At 39.5% G+C, this 23,565-nt stretch overlaps 1 protein-coding gene across 2 annotated transcripts in view; it reads right to left on the bottom strand.

Moving 5' to 3' along the window:
• Positions 1–1,457: 1,457 nt before the first annotated feature.
• Positions 1,458–23,565, bottom strand: part of znfx1 (zinc finger, NFX1-type containing 1) — a 33,019-nt gene continuing 10,911 nt past the window's right edge. The window contains exons 9-20 of one of the 2 annotated variants that reach the window (XM_041816977.1): positions 20,400–20,638; positions 20,012–20,137; positions 19,690–19,919; positions 19,287–19,430; positions 19,067–19,184; positions 15,447–15,718; positions 12,064–12,203; positions 10,832–10,964; positions 9,287–9,454; positions 4,903–5,013; positions 4,677–4,772; positions 1,458–4,473 (exon numbers count right to left, since the gene is read on the bottom strand). In XM_041816977.1, the coding sequence (XP_041672911.1) occupies positions 2,026–4,473; positions 4,677–4,772; positions 4,903–5,013; positions 9,287–9,454; positions 10,832–10,964; positions 12,064–12,203; positions 15,447–15,718; positions 19,067–19,184; positions 19,287–19,430; positions 19,690–19,919; positions 20,012–20,137; positions 20,400–20,638 (4,225 nt within the window). In that variant the 3' untranslated portion in view covers positions 1,458–2,025. The remainder of the gene's footprint in view (positions 4,474–4,676; positions 4,773–4,902; positions 5,014–9,286; positions 9,455–10,831; positions 10,965–12,063; positions 12,204–15,446; positions 15,719–19,066; positions 19,185–19,286; positions 19,431–19,689; positions 19,920–20,011; positions 20,138–20,399; positions 20,639–23,565) is intronic. The other variant, XM_041816984.1, reaches the window with a different exon arrangement.

Here is a 23,565-nt window from a genome sequence, read left to right as displayed (position 1 = left end):
AAGCAGTGGAGGGCTGCAGTGATGTTTGTCCTTCTTGAACTTTCCATCTCCACACAGGATCTCAGACGCTAAGTCAGAGATCCTCCAGGTTCTTGGTCAGCTCTCTTACCAAGGCCCTTCTCCCCTGATTACTCAGTTTGGCCAGACAACCAGCACTGGGAAGAGTCCTGGCTGTGCTAGACTTTGAAAATCACGGAGGCTACTGAGTAGCAGAAATCTTTTTGTAGCCTTCCCCAGATCTGTTACTTGCAACTGTCCTGTCTTTAAGCTCTGCAGGCAGTTCATTTGAGCTCATGGCTTGATTTTTGCTCATGTATTGTCAGCTGTGAGGCTTTCTATGAAGAGGCTTTCTAACTCATATCTAATTACTTTAATCTATTACAGGTGAAGAAGAAGTGAAGGGGGTCAGAATACTTTCTGAATGCACTGTCTAGAGACACCTGTTAATTTAATAGTCACCATGTCTTAATATGTGGGGTTTCTTTCTCCGAACAAAAATCTCCTAAATTTTTAATGTGTCAGAAATAAGACTACAGAATGCACCTTTGCATTGTAATCTCATTGTATGACGTTTTACCTTCTGCATTCCCTCCAGTTACTTCTTGGCACAGATCACTGCACAGTGTGTCAGCTCCCCCTTGTTTCAGCCATGCATCTCCCACCCACACGGTCTTATCTACCCTGCTAGAGACAGTGATCAAACCATAAAACTGTAGCATGTGTTTCTGTGTGCTTTTAGCTCCTTTATTACAGGGCCAGAGAAGCTTAAACTCGGACAATAACATATTCTATAACTACCTGACATGATCGATGTTAGTGCACCCTGCAGGATATTACCATTTTCCTGCAGTGTGCCTGCTCCCTCTCAGCCTGCCATACTGAAAGACCAGTGGCATCCTTTTAAAGTTTGTACAGTTTGAACACTTGTCCCGACAGCCTTGTCTTTGTTGTTCTTTTGACCCCCTGACAGACAGCAGAGGTTGCACTGGAGTTGTTTTCTTGTGGCAGGGATGCATTTATCATGTAATAAAGTGAAACAAGCTGCTAGAAAATGCCCAAAATAAAACTCAGCAATCAAGTCTAGCTAAAGTGAAAGACTGTAGCTATTTCAGCCTCACTGCCAGTAACATCCTGGTAGATATAAATGATCACATCTTACTGGTTTGAGTTAAGTGTTTTGTGTGCATTATAAAAGTTTCAGAGAAGTTTTATCTTTTTATGGAAGTGTGGTGGATGTTTATAATGTACTGGAAACTTTGAAGCCAATTCCTAACTAATTATGCTTTTCTTTTCTGCATCCATCCAGCTTTCTATGAATGCACTTCATTTAACAAAAGCTTACTTTATAGATGTTGTTAATTTATTCAAGCCAGTAAGAAAGCACTATATAATAAGAAAACACTGTTGATCCTTGTATTTTAAGAGTATGGAAAAATAAGACAGCAAAGGTCAACAAAAACTGTTAAGATGTTTATTAAACTCCAACAGGTTTCAAACATAAGAACCATCAAGTGATTTTTCTGTATCATATTATATAGAGTTTTACTGCCACCTGCTGTTCAAGCAAGGAACAACCGTGTTACACGGCCCTGGATTTGAAATGTTTGGCCAACTGTAATATTTTTATCATGAAAACATCACATAATGACATCTGTTGAAGCCCATTTGTACACACCATCTGCGAGATTTTAAACAGCAAACACATATATAACACAAACCAAACCAAAAACATGCAAAATCAAACACTAACAAAAGTGAAACAAAGTGTCACAGATTATTAGTGTAAGGTTTAATTAAATTAAATAATTAAAATAAAAACAGGCTCAGCCTCAACCATCAACTAAGTGATCTACAGTGTTACAAAGTGAAATGTACTGCTATAATTTCTGTTATTTTGAGTACAGTGGCTTAAGCAGTGATCCCTGCTGGTCCAACATGAAATCAAGTGGTCCACGAAGTAAAAGCATAACAGTCGGGCTTTACAATCAACTTAGAAGTCTACAGAAATGACCGTATTCTCTCCTTTTAGTTGTTAAATTCACCAAAGTTGAGCAGGTTGTTCTGCTCAGACCAGGCGGCGTGCTGTGCTCCATCCATCTCAGTGGCGACTTGGTTTCCACTTTCTAGTCTGTGACTGGCTCCGCCAATGACTGCATCACAATCAGGACATTTTCGTCTCTCCATGGCCCCTCCACACTCAGTTATGACATACACATGGCCATTTGGACATTTGTACCAGTGTCCTTGGCGCATTTTCATAGCCGAGACAATCATCTTCCTGTCCTCCTCGCTGATCATCAGGCCTGTGAGTGGAACCTTTTTGTTCAGTTCCTTCTTCCCCTCTCTGACTCTCTCTTCGTCTTGCTTGGTGAATTGGCCCATCTTTTCCAGAACTCTTCTCATCGCTTCTACCTCCGTTTTGATTTTGTCATGTAGGCCTCTTTCTTTTGCCGTATCACAATGGATGAGGAGTTCAGTCAGGAGGGTAAGTCTCTGTAGCTCTCTCTGCAAATCAAAGACTTGCTGTTCAGTGAATTTTTGACGTCTGTTGTTAAGCCAGCCCAGAAACTCCCCAACTTTCTTTTCCAGTATAAAGCTTTGCAAAAAGGACAGTTTTTCCATCCGGATCTCCTTTAGCTTTGCAATTCTTTGTAGGAATTCCATTTTATTCTCCAGGATCCACAGATCATTTGCAGTGAGATCAGATTTTCTGAGACACTCTGTAATGGGCAGACATTCTTTTTCAAGCACACTACATGTTGGAAGAATAACTTTCCATTTCATGCGAAGAGCTTTCCAGTGCTTTCTGACCTCTGCCTGATCTCCATTCATCTTTGCCTTCACCTTCTCGATCTCTGCCAGGCTGCTGTTGATGCGAGATCCATAGCGTAGATTCTTGCGGATTGGAGTGCGACACTTTGGACATTCCTTCAGTTTTATCACCACCTCCTCTCCCTCCTCAGTCTGCTGGTTGTTGTTTACGCCCATGTATGTGTCCATGGCTGTGAATTCAATGATGTGCCCACAGTCTTCTAACTGGATGAAGCTAGCCTCAGGGTCATCCTCGGTGCCGAAGAAAATCTCAGTAACCTCTTCATGATTACATATGCGACATTTGCTGGGACATTTGTCCCCACATAGGCCTATGCATGGGTGACCACAGCCCAGGGTCTTGTTGCATGGTTTGGTGCATGGTGGACGATCGCACGGCTCGTGGCACAGTTTCGTGCAGCTTTGGTGTGGGCATTGCCAAGCACAGGGCTCATTGCACGGAGCACAGGACTCTCCACAACGCTTCTTACACTTGCTGTGGATGCAGCAGTTCTCACATGGCTTCCGACAGGGTGGGCAATCCCGAGTGCAAGGCTCCTCGCACTTGTGAGAGCAGATCAGGACACGTTCACAAGGTTGAGAGCAAGCACGGTGGAACCTTCCCGCATAACATATGCTGCATGTGCCACGACATGCATGGCCACATTTTAGCTGATGCTCACAAGGAGCCTTGCATTCAGGTCCAACAAGCTCAGTTTTGTAAAAGCAAGCATCCTGTGTGATGTGGCCACATCTTAGATGTAAGTTGACCACCACCATGCATTTACTGCATTCAGACCCACAATATGAGTCGCAGGGATGCCCACAGTCAAGCAGCTTCTGGCAGGGCATCTTACACATAAACGTTGCAGGGTCCTGGTGGCAGGGAACCATCTGTTTGTGCTGACACTTGGGTATGATCTTCTCAACCTTCACTGTACAGTTCTTTGGGCATTTCTGGTGGCACAAAAGTGGGCACTTGTGTTCCAGCTCACATAAAGTCTTCGCGCATTTCTTCATGCACATGAACTTCTTGTGCTCGGGATCATAGGGGTGACAGACTCTTGTGCAAACATGGCCACATTTCAAACGGAACTCACAGGGCTGGGTGCAGCCTCCCTCTGGAGCTTGTTGGAAATCTTCGGCACATGAAGCCGTTACCAGTCGATCTGGATGATTCTGACAGCACAGGGTCAGAGCTTTTCCAATTTGGCTTTGCTCCTTCAAGGTGCTGAAGATGTTGCTCCACAGTTTGACCTGTCCCAGCATTCCACTGTTGCCAATGCAGTAGAGACCTTTCTTGGCACGAGACAAGGCCACACAGACGCGGTTGGGAATGTTCAAAAAGCCGACTTTACCCTGCGGGTTGCTGCGGACTAGAGACAGTATGACAATATCATTCTCTTCTCCTTGGTACTTGTCCACCACATGCACTTTGACTCCCTGGAACTGGTTCACAGGCATAAGACTGCGCAGACACTGGAGCTGGCCAGTATAAGTGGTTAGGATGGTAATTTGCTCTGGTTTGTAGTCCTGGAGGAGGAAGTAGCGGCAGAGAGCCACTACAAACTTTGCCTCATGCTTGTTCTTGTGGCTTTTTCCATCTTTGATGTCTTCTTCCAGGTGGTTGTGCTCCAGAAAAAATAAATTAGTCTTAAGGCCCTGTAATTTGATAAACATTCAGTTAATCTTCCTGTTCAGCATTATTATTCCTTTACATCTTGCCTGGCTTTGACTCAAAATACTTTTGAAAGTCAAAGAAACAGAGCATATACTTTTTATCCATGCAGGCTAGCAAACAGATATTCACTGCTAAGAAAAACAAGCAGAGAGAGACGCAGCAGGAGAGCAAATACAATACACACCTTGATGTTTTCATATTCAAGCACAGAGGGATGGTTTTCCAGCTCAGAGTAGATGTGTGGGGTCAGAAGACGGGCAATGTCTGGCCGCATACGATGCTGAAATATGAATAAAAAAAACAGGCTTTACATGTGAATACTGCAGCATAAACATAGACACACTATTTCAAATGCTATGCTTTGACTTTAAGACCACACAATCAGACAGAAAATCAAAGAGAAGAAAAACCTGGTAGTTGAGTCTGACATAAGGGAGTCCCATGTTCACCAGTCTCTCAAACATGGACATCTCCAGGTGGAAGTTCTTGGCCAGTTCGTAGACTGTGGCACTGGGACGAAGCTGCAAGAGAAGTCAAACACTTTAAATATTTAAATAATTAAGTTTTTATGAATAGTTGTTGGAAAAGTTAAATTTCACTGCATAGTTTTATTTTGTTGGATACTACTGGACTTTTAAGGGTATTTTTTAAATTAAAAACATGATCTTTCATGTTGATGATATTAGTTGGTACACTAGTGTATCCTTAATTCACAGTACTCTGATACTAAATATAACCCTGATCCCGAAAACTTTGGGGCACGCTGTAAAATGTAAATTCAAAACAGAATGCAGAGATTTGCAAAATCTTCTAACTCAATATTTTATTCACAATAGAACAGAAAGAGGGTGTTTGTAGGGGCGGGGCAACAAAAGGCAGGAAAAGTAAGTGGTACTAACATGACTAAGTATAAATAGGAGCATTTTAGAGGGGTAGCGTCTCTCAAAAATAAAGATGGGCAGGGGTTCACTAATCTGCAAAAACACAGTGTAAAAACTGTTGAACAATTTCAGAGAGATGTTCAACATAAAATTGTGATGACTTTGACTGTCCCACCATCTAAAGTTCATAATATCATCAAAAGATTGATAAATCTGGAGAAATATCCACAGAAATCTGTTCTGTGGTCAGATGAATAAATATTTGAAATTATTTTTGGAAACCTCAGGCACAGAGTCCTGCATCCAAAGAGGAGAGTGACCATCCAGCTTGTTATCAGCACACAGTTTTAAAGCCTTCATCTCTGATGGTATGGTATTGCATCTGTGTTTACGGCGTGAGCAGCCAACACATAAGGAAAGGCACTGTCAATGCTGAAAAGAATTTAGAGATTTTAGAGGATCATATGCACCTATCCAGTCAACATCTCTTGAAGGGCCTAGCTTATTTCACCAAGACAATGATAAAACGCATTCTGAATCAATCACAGCATGGCTTTGCAGTAGGAGAACTTGACTGCGGTCTAGACCTTCACCAATAGAAAACATCTGGAGTATCATACCACCAAAACTCTAGCAAAGAAGACCCAGGGCTGCTGAGCAGCTAGAATTCTATATCAGACAAGAATGGGACAACATTACTCTCTCAGAATGCCAGACACTGGTCTCACTTCCCAGTCATTTACACACTATTGCAAAAAGAGGGGATGGAACACAATGGTAAACATGGACCTGTCCCTACTTTTTTGAGACATGTTGCAGCCATCAAATTAAAAATAGGCTTATATTTTCATGAAAATGTTAAATATCTCAGTTTCACTATCTTATAAGTTATTTGAATTCTATTGTGAATAAAATGTGTGTTTATGAGATTGAAAGTCATTGCATTCTGTTTTTATTTACATTTCAGTCAGCAACCGAACTGGGGTTACAATTTCAGTTTCTAAAGACAGCTAGAAGCAGCCATCAGTAGGCTTAGCCTAGGAGGGATGAACAATATTCTGTTTTGGTTTTCTCCGTTAGCGTGACTGGATGGGAATATAGAATAAATACACACCAACTTTCTTCCACTGCCCTGTTAGTTCCTCTCGTGTTGCCTGTATGTGTGAGCGAGTGTGGTGTGTGGGAAAGTGTCTGTGAGTGTCTGTGAACCAGCTTTAGCTAGAGGACAGTGTGATCGTGCATGTATGTGGGAGGGGTGTGGAGGAGGCAAGACAAATTCTAGTATAAATGTGAAGGATTGTGTTCTGCTTGATTCAACACCAAACCAGTGATTAATGAATGGCACAACAACGCCAAAGCTTATTTTACCAGGAACGTGTGATCCAACAACCTCCATCACATGCACAGATTCAAGTCTGGGCTCCACAATAGCACAAGTCTGAGAGCTTGTCTGTTCAGTCAAAATAACAAAAGACTGACCATATTTATTCCATTGTAATACCTCAACTAGTTTGCACTTTCAAAGTGTTTTAACCAGCAATTGTTCTATTTTGAATCATCCAGTAATTTCAGCTGAGAAATCCAATAAAGTTTTAGATTGATTCATCTATTATGCAGTTGTAGTAATCATATGTTTGCCACATTAAATTGCACCCACTTGTATAAATCAAAAGGAGCCTGGGGCACAGTGGTGAATCACTTTCATAATAATCTGTACCTGGTGTATGATAATGATCATTGATTTTCAAGCCCAGGCTACAATAAATGCTGTTTTCAACTATGTTTGATATTCAGTTCTTCTACTTGCTAAACTTTCTGTGCAACTGTAAATCAGTCAAGCCTGTTTGGATATTCAAATGCATGCATAATTTCATACGTAAATACTGCAACAAACAAATAGTAGGAAAAGAGCGAACAGAAGTTACACAAAGAGAGAGAACCGGGACAGAATATTGAGATGTGTGATAAAACTGTGTGGATGTGATCGCACTCTGCAGATTGCTAGACAGGCTGCGTGGCCATATGTCCTTGGCAGGCTCTGACAAGTTGTTGCAATAGTCCACTGATGTCCAGCATATCACTACTCACTCTTCCTTCTCTATGTCTTGTAACTGCTGGCGCAGAAAGGATGTTTTTGTTGCCATTTCCCTTGAGGCAACACAGAAAATCTTACAGACGTCCACAGAAATTCATAAAATCCCTCATGACAGGTTGTCTTTTCAAATTTTAACCTGGCAGTGTAAATGAGGTCTTTTCAATCAGGAGGATGAAGGCTGATTAAAATACACCACTACTAGAATTAGACAACCAAGTCTAATGAGATGCAGCTGCATCAGAGTTCATGAAGGTTGCTATTCATCCTAAAATTTGATATGTTTGTTTTATAGCCTCACTGTGTACAAATATGGTTTAAAGTCTCTTAAAGTTGTCACAATTCAAAAATATTGAACTTTAGAAGGATACAAATACAAATCAAGCAATATCGATACCTGGTACAAGACTTTGGCAACAAAAATGACTGGGACCCAGAAACTTAATTTAGTTATTTGTTAAAGGTGCAGTGTGTAAAATTGGGGAATATTAGCATCAGTCAGATCCTAGATTGTGATGTTCATGTTTTATGGTAACTCTGATATTCAGTCAAGTTTTAGAAAAAATGGTCTCTGTTATTTATTCACTTCTGTGGCACTGTGGAAATATGCAAGATGCAAAAATCCAAGATGGCAGAGTCAATGGAGAGGACCCTCCTTATGTATGAATAAAAGGCTTACTCTAAGTGAATAAAAAATAAAACAGTTTGAACTATTCAAGTGAAAAAAACTCTAATTTAGATAGGCCTAATAATCAATATTATGTTTCAAAAACACCAAGTTTGTTCTACAAAATGCTAATAGGCTTAATTTGCACACTGAACTTTTAATATCCAACTAGCACTCTAGAAAAGGTCGCTGTGCCACACTGGCACATTTGACTTGCTATTAGGATAGAATGGAAATTTATTTTGAATATGTAAACTGTTCATAGTAATGGAAGTCAAAATAAATGGGCTAATATTTTCCTAAGAGCAACATCTATCTAAGATTAGGGTTGTAATGTTTTTTTGTATCCCAAACGTGACGGTTCGGGGGGTCATGGCTTGGTGCACATAGTCACATGACAAATATGTCCAAACTATTAAAAGAAAAGAAAAGAGACCCTATATTCCTGGCAACAGGGTTACCAGGTCCCAGTTTTCCCGCAGAATTGGGCTACATTTATGTACTGCCGTAGGTATATTTTTTTTGTCCTTGGGTTGAGAGGACCCATTTCTTGTGTGTATATATTAGTGTTTGCTAACAACAATTAAACTACCAACGAAGAAGAGGAAGTAGCCAGCATATCAAAACACAAAGAAGAACAGTTGACTCACGGCTCTGACTGCAAGAGAAGCAGAGCAGTGAGGCCCGCAATCTCCACATAAGTGAGTGACATCTAGAATTAAAAATCTGGGACTTTTTCTGTTTTTTAATCGAGCCGAACATGTATCGAACCATGACCCAAAACCGAGGTACAAACTGAGCCGTTACCCCTGTGAACTGCTACACCCCCATCTAAGATAGGTTTCCTTTGAATCATCATTAATAACCTAAAAGAATTGCATTTAAGGGACTTAAAACTTGACAAAATGGCAACTAAAGCAGTTGGTAATGTAGCAGCAGTGATAGAGGGCAGAGCAGACAGACATACTGTGGGCATAAAGGACTTCTGCAGTTCTGGAATGCTACAAAATCCTGAACCTTCAAGTGGGTTTATGCAGAGGTGTCAGCATGTTTCTTAGTTTTTCAGAGTGTAAACGCTGAGAAACAATCATAAACTAGCATCTTTTTTCTTTGAATCACCGCAGGCATCTGTTTTTTTCTGAGTGAGATCTTACCTGCTGGTGGTCTCCGATGAGGATGAGGTGTTGGCATGCCTCGCTCAGTGTTGTGATGGTGTGCGCCTCCAGAACCTCTGCAGCTTCTTCTACGATGACCAGACGGGGGCGCACTTCCTGCAGAAGTTTACGGTACTTGGCTGCCCCGGTTGTTGTCATGCCAATAACCTAAAGAACAGAACATGATGTTTTACACATCTCGTATTGATTTCTTGATTAACTTTACTGTTAGCAACTGCTGCCTGCAAATCCTGGTTAATAGAAGTGTGACAAGACACTTAACTCGTGAGACAAGACAAGACGAGACAAACTTTGGGCCCCACGTTGGACCTCACTGATACAAGTCGAGATTATACACATTTTATAAATTTTGGGGAAAAAAATACATGGGTGGATATTATGTGCTTTATACAACTGAAAGTCATAATCGCGAAGCATTCAGGTCTGTTAAAAGATGTTTAAACTAACTCCAGTTGTACTGAATAAGCTATCAATGCTTCCAAACAGTTCTCTGGTCTCTGACTCAAATTGTACATTTGAATGCTCTTCAAATCAAACCTTTCATTTTAACAGTCAACAAAATCTTTTAATTTACTACACTATGCACTCATCACTACAATTACAATAATTATATTTAATATAATATTTAATTATATATAATAAAATCATTTAGATTATTTTGAAAGTACTTTAAGCACTATTTACAACAGACTGAAATATAAAGAGCTGCATCAGTAAAATCAAACTATTACCTCAACACTCAAAAAAATATTTCTGTCAATAACATGTTTGCTGTAATTTACAGAAACATATTGTTTTATGTTTTGCTAATTTTACTTAATATGATCAATACCAACATCAGCCTTTCAAAGATGTCATGACCTCTGAGGGTGAAACTTAAATTTGGTACTTTGTCATTGTCAAAAGTTTCCCACAGATATGAGAGCCTTAAAGCTGCTGTTATGAGTTGTAATCTGCATGATCACTTCTTCACGACAAAAAAAAAAAAAATCCAAAATAGAGGTCAAACCTCTAAATAAGATGCAGTCTGTTTTTGGGAGTCTTCCAAGGGGGAAAAATAGGTTTAACTTGCATGATCATCGACTCTGTGTTTAGTAAAATCTTAGTCTAAGTGCCATATCCAAGCAAAATTATTGTAATCAGAAAACTTTTTAGATCTTTATTTAGATATCCCAACCTCTGACACTTTTATCACCAATAGCCTGTGAAACCTAAACTTATTATCATTTATTTGTTTTCTAATGTGTAGCCCCGATGCTCTCTGACACTCTCAACTTTTAGCTACTTTATCTGACTATAAAAAGTTTAAAAGTTACAGTACTTCTGTATATCTGCATCAAAAACTCTAAAATATCTAATATTTTGCAGTTTGTTATTTTAAGAGCATCTTACTACTACAAAATAACTTAGTATACTGATGCAATATGCAAATCTTTTAATCTAAAACTGTAGGATACATAAAATGATAAATGAGAGCTTCACAACACTTTGCAAATCATTTTTTAACATGAAATTATTCTGTACCGTGGCTTCCCGGAGCACACAGAGGCTCTGATGACGTTTCACTTCAGTCAGTCTGTCTGCAGCATTTTGATAATCCTGTTCACACTGCAGGACTTTGTTGCAAAGTTCCTCCCTGTAGCGAGCCACCCACAACCTGTAGACACAAAGTAAATATTAACTATAGCTAGGAACACGTGACTACTTAACCCTCAAGTACAGACCTTCTGCATGAAGCTCACACAGTCATGTGACTCACTTGATGCTAAATAAATACTCCTGTCTCTGTGTAGTGCACATTTTGCACTAGGAAAGTTTTGAAAGCTTGACATTTCATTGTTGAATGTCTGTTAATTATTTTATGAAGTATAAAACAAAGCATTTTCTCTATGGCCCTTTTGCAATGGAAGCAGTGAATGGGCGTATGTTAACACTAGCAAACATCAGAATGAAACATGACCCCGTTTACAGCAGGCAGAAGTGGTTGAAAACAGACAAAGTGTTCACTAATGCATCCTTGTGTAGTGTGATGAGAATATTTTGATATTCATAGAATGCTGAAAGTATGGTAATACAATCACAGCAATAAAATAAAATAGTTCTTTTAAGGAAATTGTCATGTTAATAGGTTTAAATGATAATTAAGACTGTGCAAACAGGAGTCTTGACAGTAGTAGAAGTTTCATCTTGGCTCTCTGAGGTGATAAGTTCCTCTGGGAAACATTTTCTTGGTGATTACTTGACTTAATTATCCACACTGGGACTACAGTACAGTCTACCAGACTGAGGCTGCTTGCAAGGGGGATGAAAGGAAGCGAGGAAGGAAAAGAGAGGAGGAGTGATGGCAAGAGATAATGGCAAGATGGAGGGGGAGCTCAACTAGCAGAGAAACAAATACGGGATACATATACAGTGTTGTAAAAAAGTATTTGCCCCCTTTCTGATTCCTGATTTTTTTGCATATTTATCACACAAACCAATTTTAATATCTCTCAAAGACAACCCAAGTAAATTCAAAATGCAGTTTCTAAATGTTAATTTTATTCATCAAGGGAAATAATAATCTAAACCTATCAGGCCCTGTGTGAAAAAGTAATTGCCCCCCCCTTTTTAAATCATGAGTTAACTGTGATTAACCACAGTTCTTGGAAAGCTGAGTTATATTTCAATGGCCACACCCAGGCCTTATTACCACCAGATTTATTAAATTTGTTGAAATATTTTTTCACAGCACTGTATCATGGATGCAAACGCACCGATAGAGTCTCCATCTGTCCTGCATGCTGAGGGTCCAAATGTCCTGGATAAAGCGTTCCTCTGTCTCGGTCATGGTGGAGGTCTCCTGCAGCTCTCTCTTGACGTAGTTCTTTAATCTTTTTCTCTCTTCCCGTTGTATCTGTATGGATTAGAACAGGGTCAATTAATATGGTAACTTGCTCTGTTCCCATCCATTTAATAAAATGATAAATCAGTAAATCTTTACCCAAAAAATAATAAACAGCAACATGTCGGTTACATACAGAGAGCAGAAGAGAGAAACAGCGATGTCTCCTGGTCCCAAAAAAGTTTTTCCTTACATTCTGACCTTCAAACTGATGCCTGCCTCTCAGCCCTGGAGGACAATGACAGCCAATAAAAGGCCCTAAATAAGAAATAAATTAGAAACTACCGCAAACGCTTCTTCTGGTTTTTAAATCGTATTTCAGAGAAAATATCTGATTATAGGAAGGCCCTAAACTTAGGAAAATCATATTAATTTTGCCTTTTATTTCTATGAACAGCATGTTTGTGTTTATTTTAATGAACCTTTCTGTAGAGCAGATTTGAATCAAAATGAATAAATTAATGACTTATAGTGTTTTGAGTGTCCTGAAGGTAATTTTTATTGCCTTGGTCTTGAACAAATGTCGATATTGTTTGATTTTAACCAGAATCATATCAGAATTCAAAATTCTGTTGTCATGACAACTCTATTCATGACTAATCTGAAAGTCAATTAAGTTATTTTCCTACATGCTCTCCAAAAAATCACGGCTGCCTAGGAGATCTTCTTAAGTTGTTAACACATGGACCTCACAAGGGGAGATTTTTCCCAATTGGACAAGAGGAAGAGGGATCTCAGGAGGCAGTAGTGATGTGACCTAGACCAAACTATACGAGACCAAGACAGCCCTGAGACCAGAGTCCACTGAGACCAAGAAAAGATCAAGACCATAAATATCAGTTAAAAAAAAATAATAATAATCACAAGGTTCAGCAGTAAAAGAGAACTCTCTTAATTTTAGTTTGCTTTAAAAAATTTTGACAGCAAAAAACAAGATGTCTGCAACTCTGTTTTCAAAGCCCCATAATGCAGAAATCTCAAATCTTAGCAAATTTTGTTCAGCTAACTTCTTGTCGAAAATAAATCCTTGTTTGTATTCAAAAGCCACTGACAAGCCTGGAATTGTTTTAAATATCGGAAAATTAGATGTTAACTAGATTTGTCAGGTGAGTGAAGCCTAAAATAAATGTCAAGAGGTATTTCTGTCTGGAAATAAGATGGACTGGTTTGTTAAGATCAGAGTTTTTGCAGTGGACTGACATATAAAGCACTTGAATAGATTTCCAAGTAGGCATAATAATCAGTGAGCTAACGGCAGCTATTTTAATTTAATAACCCTCTGAGGTCAGTGTTTGCGCTGTGTTTTCACTATGTTTTTATTAATATCTTTGTCATTTTACAATGTAGAAACAAGGTTCAAACACCTCTGTGAATGGGCAAATCTCATCTTTCACTTCTGCCCTCACTTGCCTTCCCATGTAATTCACAGCCAGAGTTACAATACTAAAAAGAGAGCAATGGTCACATGCCATCACCTCTCACTGTACGTCATTGGATGAATCCTTTGTCCGTCAACTTGCACATACATAATTGGTTGAATCTTTCAACTAGATTACCCATTAATGGAAGCTATTTGTTGTTTTAGCAAGGGCTTCTGCATATTATTACATTAATTACGTCCAAGAATAGCACATCAATGGTTGTCTTGACCGGTCCTGATGGAAAAACCTGCGTCCAGCCATCCAAGACAGAGACTAGAAAAGCACTCAGAGCGCAGACCTCCGCCATCAGCCCTATCTCCCAATAGTGCAGAATCTTTTAAAAATATTCTTGGATCCAGCCGGTGATCCGGATCACTCCCAAAATCTTATTCGCCGATTACTCCCTCCCCGGTGGGGTGGAGACACGGTGAGGCAAAGCATTGGCTTCGCTACATGTGGAAATCATGGCAGAGGGTGAATATTCCTCTGTTCCTCCCAGCATTGTGAGTATTCTCGCTACTATTCACTGTCTTTCTCTCTGTTACGCTCCGACTCGTCTCCTCGACTGGGCGTGCGTCTTTCAAACTCTATGAACTCCAAAACTCTGAATAAGTTAATCATGTCCACCATCTCCTGGTGTAAAGTGGTAACAGCGCAGACCTCTGCCATTTAGCCCTATCTCCCAATAGTACAGAATCCTTTAAAAAAATTCCTGGATCTAGATGGTGGATCACTCCCAGAATCTAATCAGTTCTTCCCTATGCCATTTCTGCCATTTCATGAAAATTTCATGAAAATCCGTCCATGACTTTTTGAGTTATGTTGCTAACAAATGAACAAACCCACCTGATCACATAACCTCCTTGGCGGAGGTAATTACACAGAGTAAACATGCTCTTGATATGAGACAAGACCAAGACATTCAAAATGTGGTCACAAGACCGATCTCAAGACCAAGACCGTTCTTGAGAACTGTAACACTGGGAGTCAAGACATGATCTGGAAATTGCTGGGTGAAGGAACAGAGTCTGACACCACAATGACAGTATCCGTCAAATATCAGTGCTACCTATTGCTCAACCTTCTAACTGTATAATCAAAGAGCTGAAAAAAACCTGGCAAACAGAAAACCTGTTCAATTATGTGCATTTAGATTTAACTGACCTCAGGGTATAACCCCTCCAATCTGCTCATGGTGTATGCAGGAGTATTTTCTCCTGCATTCTAAGCCCAACTTCAGGTCGAAAATTCATGTTTTTTTCTATCCACACAGCATCAAGTCAGAAAAAAGACGTGCCAGCTATACTATTTTACAGGGAGGTTCTTTCGCAGTATGTCGCCACTACAGCTGCACCATCTTCTACAGTATGGCGGCCAAAGCAGCTCTCCTCTACAGATAAAGAGACTCCAAAATATCAAGAGGCATCTGTCAGATTGACAGGAGCAGTCAGTGAAAATTACAATTTTACATTCCTTCAAGCAAGGCACTTATCATGCTCCTCTGCAATAACGGTGCCATGAATTGATGTTTTTATAAATAGCACACAGCACAGTGCAGATGTTAGACACATTACTGCCAGTTGCTTCAGGCTATTCCACTAATGGGCAGGTGGTGGCAGTAATGTGCCAAGATATTAAGCCATCAGCCAATACAAGGACAGTGAGATGAAGACAACTGGAGAGCAAAAATGGATGTAAATTTTGCAATTATCGGATTTTAAAATGTTCGCTATGAAGGGAAGATTAATTCTGCAAAGAGACCTGCAACACAAATCAATAATACTCTCAATAAAGTCTGCCTTTTTAAATGTTGATTCCAAAATGCTATACTTACTTTAATCACTTTTACCTGCCACACTTCGTTCTCGTTCTCGTTCTGCTGAGGCTGGATTTCAGCTTTCCCCAGGTTCATGTCGAGCATCCTTTCTTCCAACTCTTGGACAGCTCTCCGCATGTCTCTCTCCTTTTTCTTTTTTCTCTCTTCTCTGCCACCTCTGAAGTCTGTGTTGTCATCAATAATCCTTTCTGCCAGGATCATAGCTGCTTCCTCTGTAACTTCAATGAGGCCCTCATCTGGCCAAGACATTGTTTCCTCTTGTGCTGCTTCTAACACATCAAAGGAAGAATCAGTATGAGAATAGTTATTCAGTGGGTTTATTCTTGGGGGGTATTTACAGAGTTGGTGCACAAATGGCAGGAGTACATGCCTCATATATGCTATGTTGAATACAAGATGTTTATCACACATCTTAAATTACCAGGTTTGTCTAATAATCAGAGTCTGGACTTTTAAATGCCAATATTCATAACAGTAAACAAATTCACTAGTCCATACAGCTATTTCACCACTTTAGATTTGGGGGTGAGGGTGATTATTGACACAAAGTGGATCAAAAGTTGCTCTACTTGTCTCTGCTCTTTAAAATGTCTTTCTGAAAATTTGCCTTAACAGGGAGGATCTATCAGGGGCATATTACATTCAAACCCATACATTCCTTTACATTTCATAATAAATAAGGAATAGTTGCGAGTCCTTTATTCATCATTCACTGAATGGGACTGAAGAATATCTGATTTGGTTGCTGCAGTGTTTGTTCTTCTTGGACTTCAAAGTCGTTCTGGATCTGTTCAAAGCTTGGACTTTAATGATCATTTTTGCAGCTCTAAAGTGTTCATTAATTCTGGTTTGGAGACCACTGACAGGGAGCTGCAAGGGCTGAGTGGCTGGTGTTCACACAAACTGCAGTTTGACTAGAAAAATTAAGGACAGAATTAAGGCTCATTTTAAAAGCAAATCTTAATTTTAAGAGGATATCTTTCTGATGAAAAGAGGGTTTGAACTAATATCACAACCAATCAAACCTCTATTAGAGAAAACAGGACACTGAAGTCAAGATCCTGCTCCTGTAATCTGACCCCAGTCAGCATGAAATGAACTGAGCTGCCAACAGCCCAGGTCCAATCAATTTAATGAGAAGAAGATTTAGAGAGACTGGTGCTAGTTTGCTAGTGTTAAGTTTTAAATTTTCATCAAATGTTATATTAAATTAATAATTTTGAGGTTATGCCTAAATTTAGAAAGAATAACATTTGGAGTAAACAAATAAATGTTAAAATATGTAATTTCTGCCTAATGTAAAATATAATGTATAATGTAAAGGTCACATATTGTACCCCTTAAGAAAGTTTATATTGTTTTAGAGGTCCCAAAACATGCCTGTGAAGTTTGTTGCTGAAAAACCACTCTAGTATTGGATTTTTGCACCTATAAAAAAGCCCTCTGTTTCAGCCCTGCTCAAAACAAGCTGTTTCTGCGTCTGTGGCTTGAAATGTTAATGAGCTGTCTGACTCCACCCCTCTCAGGAAATGGATGTGGCTTTCCTGACCAGGAGAGGAGGGTGGAACTTTCTTCCATGTAGGCAGGGCCAACTGAACCTGGGGGCAAAGCTAACTTTCAGCACACAATTTCTGGAAAAAGAGAGGGGATAGGGAATGTATTTTTCTTATTCTTGGGGGGGTTGTGGACAGACCAGTGACAAATATTTCTGTTAGAAAAGCCTGAAAAAGTGTATTTTGCATAATATATGACCTTTAAAAAGTCTAAGATTTCTAATCATTTCTTTGGAACAAAAGAAAAACAAAATTACTTCTACAGGTAAAAGTTTTGATGCCTTGATTATATTCACACGTCAGTTGGAAGTCTGTTTTGTCCGTAATTTTTATCTTGTATTTTAGAGAAAAACAGAAGCCCCCTTGCCCTCTCTTTTTTAATTTCTCAAGAAAAATCTTTGGTTTTTGAAAAGTGTTTCATGTAATATATGTAATGTATAAATTTTGCCACCAGGGGGCTCTCAATCAAGATTACAAGCATTATTTACTCATAGTTTTGAACTGAGGACTCCACTCAGTGATAATCTGCAGTACATACGGTCCATTTACTAAACAGCAAACAACCATTTGATGATGAATTTTACAGAATGAGTGGAAAAGCTGTTGTGTCCTGGTCTGTGCTGGGAGCTTATCGCGAAGCATTCTTGATTTGCCTGCAGCATTTACAAGGAACTTTTAACAGATTTTCCCACTTAATATGCGAAAGTCATCCATGAAACAAAAACAGTGGCTTGCCGATTTGTGCAAACACCTTATAGCGTAGTTTTTGTTGAAAAGGCTGAAAAACTCAGTATAACAAGTGAAGGTTCATTGATACTCTACACGTGTATGAAAATAGATACGTGGACAACCAGTATTGTCCTAATACTGACTTGTGTTGGTCATGTTGGAGTGGTCAGTGAAAAACTAATCCACTAGGGGTTGTCCTCTCTCATTGAGCTACACAACACCTTTGTTGCTGCTCCACTGGTTGTAGAAAAATGGTCCATCCTCGGCCCAGCCATGCTCTTGTAGTGGCCTGTATTTGTGCCCAGGTGAGCTAACATCATTGATATGTTTGTGTTTTCTACTCACTCAATATTCAAGATCTCAAGATTCAAGATTTCTTGATTGTCAATTTTTCTTATATGGTGGCCATACAGAAGAATTGAAAAATGTTTCTCCCTCACCAACAATAAAAATAATAAGAAAAAAAGAAGTAACAAAATAGGAAGTGAGATAGTATTATTTACAAAATAGGGATCAAGCAATTCAGTGATGTTTCCTCAGAAAACTCAATTAGGTTCCTTCTTTTTTAAAGTGATTATTCTTTGTTGTGAATTGCTACTCTGGGTTGAGCTATTGGCTACATTGCCTAACACTGCCAATCAGCGGCAGTATTGAAACGTTAGTATGTTTCTGTAAGCTTTGAGAGAAGGGACAGCAAAGGTCGGTATCCATGAGTTTCAAATGTATTGTACAACTACAAAAACTAATAATGTCCCCAGCTTCGAAAAATGCAAGTATTTATGGTAAAATAAGAACTTAACTAAAAAATTATAAAGGAGTCTTCATTTTTAAATCAATGCTGACATTCCAGTGTGAAATTCTACATTGTTGTACCTTTCGAGTCTGTAATACTTTTATCTGGTTAAAAAACACTTTCACTATAAGTTGAAAAGTACTGTTAAAGAATGAGCATGTCAAAAATCATGCAATTAAATTTACTGTGTGCATTGTATATACTGTAAATTTTATTTTCTACACTACAGTTATTGAAATGCATTGAAACATATTTTTAGCATGTTCAAATATGTATAAAGAAAGAAAAATCAATATAACTGATAGCAAAACACTTGATGTTTGGGTTTTCATATCTTAAAAAGAGTGGGAAGTGGACTTCTTTGATTCAACCCTTTCTTCATAAAACAGTGTCTGTTAATGATCCACCTCTGTCAATAAGGATTATGTTCTTGAACTTATCCAACCCTATAAATAATTTTGATGTGCGGTTCATATAGCTAGAGTTAAAAGAATTTGATTAGAAATCAACCTAAACAGTGACTCCAGCAGCCAAAGTCTTACCTTCAAATGGGTTTAAGTACTCTGGCTCCATCTGCTGGTGAGAGAGGAAACCCACACCCAACCACTCCATCATCCGACTGGACTTCCTCTCACCCTGAATCTCAAAACCATCATATATCTGTAAATCATTTCAGGAAAAAGAAAAGAATGACTTTTTTAAATCCATATGACTCAGTTAACACATGAATCTGACTGTATTATATAATTCAGCGGGACTCACCAGGTGCTGGTGCAGACTAGTCCAGTGCTTGTATAAAATGTACTTCTGTAAGAAGTCTTCACGCATGATGCCTTTTGTGCAACACTCCATCTTCAGGGTCTGAGCCTGGATTTTCTTCTCCTCCTCCTCCAGTTGCTCGTGAATCTGAGACAAAGGTCACAAATAGGTTGAGAACTCACCAGGAATGTGTGCAACTGTTGACTAAAAAGTAATAGAGGTGATCAAATGATCAACGATGACCAAAGACAGAGGGATGATAAAATGTTGGAGAAGAAAAACAGATTTGTTGGTAGTTATAAAACACCTGAAATCTTTTTTGCCATGCATGAGAGCCTATAATTAAATGTAAACGACTAAGTTAATCTCTAAAAGTCGCAGTGTAGGAAGAGACATGTGGCCTCACCTCACGAAGAGCAAAACCCAGATGGTATGGCTTTAACTGTCTAAAACTCCCTGAGTGGAGCAGCTCTGTGAGGTTGTAAGGCTTCAGGATCTCACTGCTGCTGCGACCTCCTACTCTCACAATACCCAGGCGGCTGCGGGGTTCTTTAGATAGAGGACTCTGCTGCCATCCACCAAGCCGGCCAAGCAATCCTTTTCTAACCATCTCAGGTTTCAGAAACCTATGGATGCCTTATGATGCAAAGGGAAATATTTCAGTATGTAAACAATTAAAACCTCCCAGGACCAATGCGTTTGAATTGAAATTAAAGAGAGCTGCTTACCCTCCAGGAACTGATCCAGGGCATGGTTGGTGTAGCACACTACCAGCATTGGAGCACCGTCACGTCTCCAGAGACCCTGATTGGTTAACAGAGCTTGAGCGATCTTGAGGCCAACATAGGTTTTTCCTGAGAAAACAGACTAAATCAATAATAATAATACTAACAAACTGGTGGTAACCCTGGTATTGTGCTTGACTTATATTTATTTGACAGTAAACAACTGTTTCAAGGTGTGCATGTGCCCATTATGGTCAACCAATTGTTAGTAGAAAAATTAACAGAAATTCTTAGGATTTTATATTTTAAGTATCAAGCAATTCATGTTTTTACAGTGTTTACTCCACAATGACCCAAGTCAGTAATCCAATAAGGGCTTATCATGTCTCACCAGTTCCAGGAGGACCCTGTATGATCGCCAGCTCATTGGTGAGGGCCAACTGGAAGGCTCTCATCTGAGACTCATCCAGCCGCAGGTCCTCCATTTTCGGCCAGGCCTGTGGGTTCAGACTGTGAAAGGGCCGAATGACGCTCTTTTGTTCTGGGTCAGCAACGGCTGCCAGGTCGTAAGTGTCTTCTTCTCGCAGATAAGCTGGTGGAGCAATTTCTTGGCTGCACTCCACGATGTACCTAAAAGCATCATGAATAGGATTAGATCTCTTAGTATGTAATAAAGAATGAAGAGATTTCATCATTAGCAGATTTACTATCAGAAAGGTGTAACCCTCTGCATTTGACATGTAATGGCTCTTTTTTTTTTTTGTTTTGTTTTGTTTTGTTTTTTTATCTCTGAGATACCAAGTATATGTTGTACCCAATTATTGTGGCATTTCCTGATATCAATTCTATTACAAACATCAAGAAAATAGTTTGGCCTGTAGATATTACTAGCTGATGTCTGTTTTGTTGTATCAGTTTAAGGCTGGCAAACTAGTTTACCTACAAATAAGGGAAAAATTATTAGCCCCCAATATAAATTCTTTTAAAAGTATTTTCCAAGTGAAGTTTTGGTGGTGACTTATTTCTTGTGGTGATCTTTTTCACTGAAACTGGTGAAGCCCTTTAATGCTGTATGCTATTATGAACTATTTAAAGTACTATAGGAATGAGAGTTCTGTGCTTTGTGACGTATGTTTTTTACCTCCTCATTACATCCTGATGTAGACTCATTGGTGTCAAAAAGCCTAGATATCCCTGTTTAAAAAAGGATTTTTATTACATCAGAGTGCCTCAGATTCTCAGTTTTCACTGCCATCCTATGACCTGTTTTTTGACAAGTTAATGGCAAGTCATTGCTCCCTTTTTTACATTATCTCTTTGTCCTCTTAACCTGAAGAGCACCTGATCCTGGTGACATACTTTTGGATTCTTTAGATCCCATGTAGCACTCACCAACCTTTTCCTACATAAAGACATTTCTTATGTTTGGAAAAAGGAGGGAGAGGAGTATAACCAAAGGAACACCATCACCACAGTGAAGCAGTGAGAGTATTATGCTGTGGGGATGCTTCAGTGTGTCTGGAACTGGGAATCTCATAAAGGTGGAAGGACTCATAAAGAAAGAAGGATATGAGAAGATTTTAAAAGGAAACCTGAAGCAGTCAGCAGCAAAACTGGGTTGGGGTTGTTGCTTTGGCTTGCAACACGGTGACCCAAAACATTCATGCTCCTGTTAAAGAACAACCTCCAGAAGACAAAAGTGAACGCTACTGACCAGCTTGGACAAAACCCTGACTTAAATCACACTGAAAATCTGTGGGGTGAACTGAAGACCAAGATCCATGTCCGAGGACCATAAAATCTGGAAGAGCTTGAGAGACTGGCCAAAGAAGAATGGGCTGGGATTCCTCAGAAGACGTGTCTTAGATTTGTTAAAACTACAACAGACTGCAGGCTGTTATCCAGCGAAAGGAGAGATGACTATTAGCATCGGGGACTAATAATTTAGACCCTGGTAGTTTTTTTGGCAGCCAGTGTTAGCTTTATTTTTTTCTTACTGCAAAAAAGCTGTTTACCAACTGGATACCAACTAATGAAGAGACAAGCTGAGGTTATACGTTTATAGAACCCCATCAGAGATCGAAAACCCCAAGAAGGGAAATAGCTGATTAATGTTGTTGGACACCCCACTCTTCTTTAAGGGGACAACACAGTAGCACCATAAACCTGCCATAAAATATTCTTTAATCAAAATATAACTGTCTGTGATGCACAGAAGAAGCAAGTGCATATACAATTTATTTTTGTCCATCATCCCACGATAAGGAGAAAATGTTGGTTGTTTTCCCAGTTTTTAAACTTACTCATCTCCTTCGCTTCTCCAGAGACAACAAGATAATTTCTCCAGAAGTACTACTAAGTTCTCCTTCCCTCTTCCCTGTGTCAAAGACTACATTGACAGGGTTGGAACAGCACATTTTGTGACCAAACTGGACTTGCTTAAAGGATATTGGCAAGTGCCATTGACCCAGAGAGCATCTGAAATCTCTGCTTTTGTCACGCCTGACAATTTTCTTCAGTACACCATCATGGCATTTGGCATGTGTAATGCCCCTGCCACCTTTCAGCGGCTAATGTGGACAGCGTTGTCTGGTGTACCTAATTGTGAGGCTTATTTAGATGATGTTGTTGTGTATTCACCTGACTGGGAAAGTCACATGAATACTTTGCACAGTGTTTTTGACCACTTTGAGGAAGCGTCCGTAACTCTGAACCTCAGTAAATGTGAGTTTGCGAAAGCTACTATTACTCACCTGAGAAAGGAAGTAGGTCAGGGACAGGTTCGCCCCATTGCAGCCAAGATCAGTGCTGTGGCTCAGTACCCTGTCCCTACTACTAAATGCCAGTTGAGACATTCCTTGGGTGAGCAGGTTATTATAGAGCATTCTGTTGTAACTTTGACACCATTGTTGCACCCCTGACTGCTACTTTTCTTAAAAGTAGAACCACAGCACTATTGAGAAGGAAGCTCTGGCCTTGCTGTGGGCTTTACAGCATTTTGAGGTGTATGTTGGTTCCTCCTTGCAGCCTGTTGTTGAGTACACTGACTATAATCCTTTGGTGTTTTTAAACCATATGTATAACAGACACCAGAGGTTGATGTGTTGGGCCAACATAGTGCAGAGTTATAACTTGGAGATTCACCATAAGAGAGGTCAAGAAACTGTTGTTGCTGATGGCTTGTCTCGTGTTTTTGAGTGATGTCACAATATGTGTCATCTTTAGGAGGGGGAAGTGTTATATGAGTGCTTCCTGTTTTATTTTGGTGCTTCCTTTGGTGACTGCTGATTTTGCCTTGTTGTCTGCACCTGTGGTTAATGACCAAGAGTCTATTTAGGCAGGATCTGCTAACCAGCTCACGCTCTTTCTCCCCACCTTGCAGCAGCAGCACCTCATTTGTGTATGCTCAGATTTTGTTTAGTTATATCCTGTTTAAAACTTCAATAAAAGTTACATAATGATTTAATCCATTGTGTGTGGTTTCCATATTATGTGCGGCGTTTGAGCCAGCCGTAACAATGAAATAAGAGTGGGTTAAACGTTAGCCAAAATTTAGG

The sequence above is a fragment of the Cheilinus undulatus genome, linkage group 3, assembly GCF_018320785.1.
Source record: "Cheilinus undulatus linkage group 3, ASM1832078v1, whole genome shotgun sequence".
Lineage (NCBI taxonomy): Eukaryota > Metazoa > Chordata > Actinopteri > Labriformes > Labridae > Cheilinus > Cheilinus undulatus.
Note: the sequence above shows the minus strand (reverse complement) of the source record. Positions and strands in the feature narration are given on the sequence as shown.